This window comes from Monoraphidium neglectum (genome assembly GCF_000611645.1).
Source record: "Monoraphidium neglectum strain SAG 48.87 unplaced genomic scaffold scaffold00443, whole genome shotgun sequence".
Taxonomy (NCBI): domain Eukaryota; kingdom Viridiplantae; phylum Chlorophyta; class Chlorophyceae; order Sphaeropleales; family Selenastraceae; genus Monoraphidium; species Monoraphidium neglectum.
In genome coordinates this window covers 20,067-27,114 of record NW_014013185.1, presented here as the reverse complement: position 1 = coordinate 27,114, position 7,048 = coordinate 20,067, and the positions used below count along the sequence as shown (strand labels likewise).

Sequence of the window (7,048 nt, the reverse complement as noted above, 5' to 3'; positions counted from 1 at the left end):
CCACCCCTCTCAGCCCCTCTCAGCCCTCTCAACCCCTCTCAAATCAGCTGAACGCTGTCTGGAAAGGCCTGCACACTCCCTTGCCCACCCCCCGGCCCAAAACCCCAACCCCCACCTGCAGCTCGTCCCGAGCCTCGGCCACCTCCACGATGGTCGCGCGCAGGCGGCCCGCCGCCTCCGCACACGCCGCCTCAGCGCGCGCGGCGCGGTGCTCCACCTGTGCGCGCTCCACTGCCAGCTCCACTGCCGCTCGCTCCTGCGCCTCCTCGGCCTCCTCCAGCGCCTGAGGTGTGCGGCGGCAGGAGTGGGTAGCAACGGAGGGGAACATTGGTCAGCTGGAGGGATGTGGTCACGCGGGAGACTCACAGGCGCAGCAGCTGCGTGAATGACACCGTGTGGCTCGGGCCGGGGTCGCACATCCCAAACTCAGCACACAAACCGCCCAATCACAAGTCAAAGCCGCACCCCACCTGCAATGCGCTCCATCCCTGGGTGCTGCCCAACCCACCTTCTTGCGCCTCCTCATCCGCGCCTCGCCCGTCCTCAGCGCGGCCTCTCGCGCCCCCAGCTTGGCGCTGCGCCGCCTGGAAGAGGCCTCGACCCGCACCGCCCTGGAGCACGCGGCCTCGGCCTCCTGTGGTGTGGTCGGGTTGGGGTCGACGAATTCAGTGTGGTTGGTTGAGTTTTGGAGGGCCAGCGGTGTGTGACATGGCTGGAGTGTGCATGTCGCTGAGCTTCCGCACTGGCTGGATTTGAATGCGCCGATGCTTTGGCCTGCTGTAGTACCCCTTGCCACCCTTTCATAGCGGCTGCACTGTCGGCTAGCCTATTTGGTGCCATAACCCTTGCGTGGCGCAAAAAGTGTCAGTGCGCGTTGGGTTGCACCACCCCTCCAATACAATGACCGCACGCGCGCGCGCGCGCACACACACACACACACACACACACACACACACACACACACACACACAAACACACACACACAAACACACACACACACACTCGCACTCTCTCTCTTTCCCTCTCTCTCTCACACGCAGACAAACACACTTACAAATGTTGTGGCTTCACGCACTCCCACCCATCCACGCACCTGGTGCACCGCCGCCGCCTGAGCCTGGGCGGCGGTGATGAGCTCATGCGCCTCTCGCACGCGGATCTCGGTGAAGATGTTGTCCACGACAGCCTTCACGGCGTGGCGCCTGCGATCCTCCTCCTCCAACACTTGCCAAGCCTTCTCCAGATCCTGCGGCAAGGCGAGAGGCCAGCAGGGCCATGTTACAGTGGGGGGGTGAGAGCTGCAGAGGAGAGGGAGGTTCGAATCCGCGCATCCTTCCGGTGCTCGATCAGCTCTTCACAGGCGGTGCTGATGCTGGCGAATCAGGCTGGCTAAAAGACATGCAGCGCCCGTACCCCTCCCTCGGCCATCAGGAGGACAGCACCAGTTTGCCCCCCTATCAAACCTGTGTACGATGTTGCTAAGAATAACCATACCACACCCTCAACTTTGCCCCACTTCCCCAGCAGACAAAAGACACCAGCACAGGCGCGTGCAAACGCATGCATCTCCGCACGCAGGCGCGTACACGCGCGACGCCCTCACCTGCTCTGTGGCCTGGAGGGCTGCGTTGTACGCCGCCAGCTCAGCCCTGCGTCGCTCAAGGGCCGCCGCCTCCACCTTGCGCGCCTGGGGTGGATCGGCCAAGGCCGCAGCATGTGAAAATTCAAGCGCTCATGACGACAGGTGAGATCAAGCAGCATGGAGTGCTGCAGGCAGCCCAGTGCGGTGTGCAGTCGCACGCAAGAGTGCACTGATGCAACCGGACCGGACAGCAGACACACGCATCTGCGCCCCCGCCACCACGCCTGCCTAAACCCTCCGCCGCACGCACCCTGTTGCATTTGGCCAACCACATGCTGGCGGCAGCCGCTGCCGCACAGGTCAGCACAGGGCCGGCGCTCCGCGCCAGGTTGCCGCCCACTGCGGCCAGCGGCGCGAGACTCCCGCGCGTCCCGCCGCCGCCCACCATTGCCGCTGCACACCCCCCCACAACAGGCCCCAGTCAGCCTGCGGCGGGTCAGGGTGCGCGGCGGCTCAGATGGACACCCACAGGGTGTAATGCACGCCCTGAGCCTGCGGCTGACGCAAACTATCATGCACGCAATAGCAGTTTTTTTTTTCGTTGGTGAGCGCACTGCTGCGTGCCCCTGGCCCGCGCCCGCCTGAGCACAGCGCGCCCCTGCGTACCTATAGAAATAGATGTCAGTCTTTTTCAAGACAGCAGGACCCCGCTGCAAGCCGGGCGGGTCGGGGCTGCAGAGCAAGTCAAGGCTCGAGGCGACCGTCGTCGGGAGCTCGGTCACAAGGAAAATCGGTGATATTTCAGAAGACTAACAAGGACTGGGTGAACGCGAGAACCAACCGACTGGGCCTGGAGAGGGCGAAGGCACAGCCAATATGGAATGTCGCCGGTTGCGCCCCCGGTCCTTCCCGCTGCTGAAGCTTGCCTGGTGGATTTTCATGACATGATCAGGTACGTTGTGACCAGCAAGAGGCTAGAGGCTGGTACGAAACTGTGCGCTGGCGCCGCCGCGGTGGCCACTTTGGCGGTGTGCCTGTTGTTGCGACGACCGCATGGCTGAGCTGCTGCAGCGGGGTGGCAGTAGACACTTCCATTGCATAGAAAATTGGGATCAGCAGCTGTTGCGCCCCTTCAGGATCGCGAATCAAGCAGTGTGCTTAGGGGCGCAAGGGACGCTCTCTCACCCCTTCATATGTCTGCAGCCAGCCCGAGCTGCTCCAGGCCGACCCCATCCTCTCCCCATCCTCACCTGCCGCACGCGCCACACTGCAAGGCTCCCTCTCAGGCGCCGTGCCGTCGCAGCGCGCGTCCGTTGAGCGCCCGCATTGCCCGCATCGTCCATGTGTCAGGACCATGCGAGAGTTCGCGCCGCTGTGCCTCCACCAGCGTCTCATTGCCAGTGGCCGCTGAAGCTGGCAAGAAAGGTGATGGCTCTGATTCGTACGCCACCAGCCATACGCTGCGGCGTAGGGGCGAGTGCTGAGGAAGTGCTGCGCGCATGCCTATGTGCGCCGTTGCTGCGGACGCCCAGTGCGGCACTCTGGCCACGCGCATCGCTATATGGGCTGCTGGGAGAGGCAGTAGCGGTCTCATAGCACCAACACATGCCAGCAAACCGGATAATATCGCCGAAAGCACGTGCGTGAAATGACAGACTCGGCTGAGATCGCAGCACAACTGAAGGGCGGGCCGCTTGATTGGGTGGATTGCGGACATACTTGATGCATGATATGCCTTGTTATGATCTTTGATTCATGCTGTAATCCTTCGACGTGTGTGCGGATTCGACTTCAAGCAGGTGCCAGACCTGCACACTTCACACCAGTGGCCGCAAGGTCCAGCCAACGGAGGGCCACGCGCCGGGCAGATAGGCTGCTCTGACCGAAACGCTACCTAGCCTCCACCAATCTGATGTCTCAATGAGGGGCCACAGAAAACACACATGAAACATGTCAGTGGCATACAACACTGGTCAAAAGGTCGCGCTTGGTAATGCTGGGCCGTTGACTGTACCTCAGTACCCGGACGCTTGCATACCAAACATCGTAATTCACAATGGCGACCCTAAAACGGCCGAGCACATTGTCCATCCAGGGCTCGGGCGCCACACAACAAGGTGGCTCTTCTGGTTTGTGCCGCAGGCGGCGGCGAGCGCGCCGCGTGCAGGTGGGCCCCTGCGCCGCCGATAAGCCTGGTTGCCCGTTATCTCATTGCTGGAGAGGTACTAGTTCTCTGCCTCCTCGCTGTGGTACACAGGCGAGAATTGGCGGTTACGCGGCGGCAGTTGCGCGGTTGGCAGGTGCACATGGGCAGTTGCGCAGTTCGCAGTTTCGCTGCAGTTGCATGGTAATTGAGTTGCGGACGCGCAGCCGCCGCACGGGCCCCTGGCACGGCAGCCGCCGTGCGGATGGGGCGGAGCAGGGAGGAAGTTTCTTCGGCGGCGAGGAGGAGGGGAGCGGAACGCATCAAACACCAGCTGGCATGCACCCAGCTGGTGCAGCAAATTGCCGCGTGGGTGCACGCTTCTCAAGGGACCTTGACATTAGCCAGGCGCGGGGGTGGCTCCAAAATGGCCTGAAATGTGCAGGTGCATGGAGCCTCACAAAGCTTGCGTCCTTGTCAAGTGCCAGCTGACCTGGCCCTCTTGCCGCCGCTTCGCGCCTGGGCGATCCTTCTGGTGTGTCTGGCAGATGTTGCAGTGGAGGGCCCGACCGAGCTCATGCACAGGGGTGGCGTGCATGCGCTCGGGGCCGCACGGAGCGGTTCCTTAATCGTTCCTTATTCGTGCTTGGAGAACGTCGCGCCCAAGGTGCAGGCGCAGTTGCTGCTAGTTGTGCACGCAGGTCTGTTTCGAGCGCCTGAGCGGATGGAATGCAGCTTTCTCGAGGCACAAACTGTGGGTGTTGCGGGTGTCCTGTCACAGCTTTACCACATGGTATCCACCTACTCTGTACATCCATCCTGGCAAGGCTTTGCAGCATGTTGCTTCAGCTGCCAGCCACACGCCTTCTGCACAGTGCCTCAGCTTGAAGTGCCTGTGAGCGTGTGTGCCATGCTTGGAGTAGGTCCCTTCAAGCCGCATCATCGTTCAGCAACACAGCAGTTCCACCGTTTTCATGAGTGGCAAGCCAAGCCGACTGTCTCGCGCTGTGGTGCAAGCGGTCAACTTGGTGGGCTTGACCTGCTTGGAGATTGTGATCTCTTCCTAGATTCGCTGCAGGTCTGCCGGCGTTACAGCCCCTGGCAACATGTTGGCATGTAGCTTAGCTATTAACATTTCTTGAGGGTTCACACCAGCGGGCACAATGGGGCTGTGCTTGATGCGTGACCTTGGCTCCAGCAGCACGTCACCAAGTGACCTAGGATATCGAGAGCGACGAGCCCATAGCCTGACGCAGATTTTCCAAAAGACCGCTCCCATCCGATCAGAACGTGGCCTGATTGCGAGCGAAGAAACAAGCAAAGCAAGGTCACACAATTGTCTCCTTGATCAGGTTGTGATCGCGCTCAGGATGCTCGTTGGGACCCCTATGTAGCCACGTTATTGTCCTCATCCCGACTGCGCTAATACGTGGTGGCAGTTGGAGCTCTGCACTCGCTGATTTGTCCGCGTCCCAGAGCAAACACACTAGGCGCGTTCGAGGACTCGCGGGACCCTCGTTTGCAGCGCTTTACCACCCTCTATCCAACCGAGGCCGCAAGGGGGCAGTGCAGCGGCGCGTGGCACTCGGACGGTGGTGGTGCGTCAGCACAGGCGGGCTGGATTGAGGCAAAGCTGGCGCACCCTGGGCTCCTTTGCGCAAAGCGCCGCGGCTCCGCTTCCTTTACTGTCGGCATAGCGGAGCCGCAGACGCTGCGCAGCGGCTCTCACAGCCCGGATCGGGGCGGTGCCGCCGCAACACACAAGCGCGCGCTGTCCGGCAGCGTCAACATGGCAGCGATGCAGGCAGCGGCGCGCGTCCGCACGGCGTTTCTGGTGAGCACTCCGTTTATTTTCCGCGCGTGATGACGTGGTGTGTGGCATAAGCGAATGCACCGTCACAGCAGCTCTTGCTTGCGGATTTTATTGTTTCTGAACCCGCCCTGTGCAGCGCTTCTCGCATGCATGCGCACGCCTTGTCACTCGGGCCCCTGTCGCCATCCCTCAACCAGGTCAACCTGGCCATGGTGGTGGAATCCGCCAATGAGCAGATACTTCCGGCGGGTGAGTGCGGCTGACCATTTTTTTGGGACCCTGCCCATGCCATCATTGAATGGGCACCTGGCAGCACAGCACAGGGCCCCATTCCTCACATTTTCTCGTCCCGGCCCGTCTGCCACGGAGTGTCCAGATCGCCGCTGTCCCCCGGCGAGCCAACCCCCAAACCACCCCTCCCGGCCCCGCTCACTCACCTGAATTCTTGCAGTGTACCTTTTCGTGGGGTCCTCCCTCCACGCGACGCCGTCGCAGCTGGGCACGCTCACGCTCTGCCGCGCACTGGTGCAGACCCTGGCCTCCCCTCTCAGCGGCATCCTCGGCGACAGGTGTGCATGCGCACGCCGCGCGCTGTGACCCCTCGTATTGCCGCGCCGCCGCCGCCGCCGCCGCCGTGCAGCAAGCGCATCCAGCCTGTCTGCGTTCCCGCTGCAGCAGGCGCTTTCTGGGGTATCCTGACACGATTCAAATTTGTGTGTTCAAACAGCTGCAAACACACCGCAAACACAAACTTCGCTTCGCCCGCCCCGCTGGTGCCCTCCCCCCCCCACACACACACACATGCACACGCACACGCACACGCACACGCACACACTCCTGCTGGCCAACCCAGCCCCCTGCCTTCCCGCCTTCCGCTCAACACCCACCCTGCGCCCCAAGGTCCGACCGGCGGCTCGTCCTGGCGGCCGGCGCCTTCATCTGGGGCGTGATGACGTCAGCGATCGGCGCCTCCCACAGCCTCCACGCCGCCATGGCCTTTGCCGCGGTCAACGGCCTCGGGCTCGCGCTGCTGGTCCCCTGCTGCCAGTCCCTGGTGGCGGACCTGCACCCGCCCGAGCGCCGCGGGCGCGCATTCGGGCTGATGCAGCTGACGGGGGCGATCGGCGGGCTCGCGGGCAGCGTGTTTGCGACGAACATGGGCGCGAGCGCGGCGCTGGCGGCGGCGGGGTGGGAGGGGTGGCGGGTGGCGTTCCACATTGTGGCGGCAGTCAGCATACTGACAGGTGCGGGTGCGGGTGGGCCGGTGTGACGGATGAGGCGGGACTCTCTGTTTGCTCTATGCGATTGGGGGCTGAGGGGCTGTTCTTCGCAAACTTTGGTAGACAGTCTATACCATCCCAGCCCATTGGCAGGGGGGCCTGATCTTCTGCAATTGCCATCCCGCTCCTGAGCCTCTGCCCGTGCAGCCTCATACACGTTCGACCTTCCCGCACCTGCCCCTGAGCATGAGCAATGTTATGGTGACTCTAACCCCGACCCCCGTCCCCCC

At 62.7% G+C, this 7,048-nt stretch overlaps 2 protein-coding genes across 2 annotated transcripts in view; one reads left to right on the top strand and one right to left on the bottom strand.

The window, feature by feature from the left end:
• Window positions 1-115: 115 nt before the first annotated feature.
• Window positions 116-2,030, bottom strand: MNEG_3511 (hypothetical protein; the record flags this gene model as incomplete). Its single annotated transcript, XM_014048017.1, has 5 exons — window positions 116-283; window positions 509-634; window positions 1,094-1,246; window positions 1,604-1,687; window positions 1,893-2,030. Coding segments are annotated over 5 exons (669 nt in total), but the record flags the coding sequence as incomplete, so codon positions are not given.
• Window positions 2,031-5,514: 3,484 nt separating this feature from the next.
• MNEG_3510 (hypothetical protein) overlaps window positions 5,515-7,048 on the top strand; it is a gene marked incomplete at both ends in the record, with an annotated part of 4,351 nt that continues 2,817 nt past the window's right edge. Inside the window, 4 exons of the mRNA XM_014048016.1 lie at window positions 5,515-5,559; window positions 5,736-5,787; window positions 5,990-6,107; window positions 6,439-6,782. Coding sequence (XP_013903470.1) covers window positions 5,515-5,559; window positions 5,736-5,787; window positions 5,990-6,107; window positions 6,439-6,782 — 559 coding nt within the window. The remainder of the gene's footprint in view (window positions 5,560-5,735; window positions 5,788-5,989; window positions 6,108-6,438; window positions 6,783-7,048) is intronic.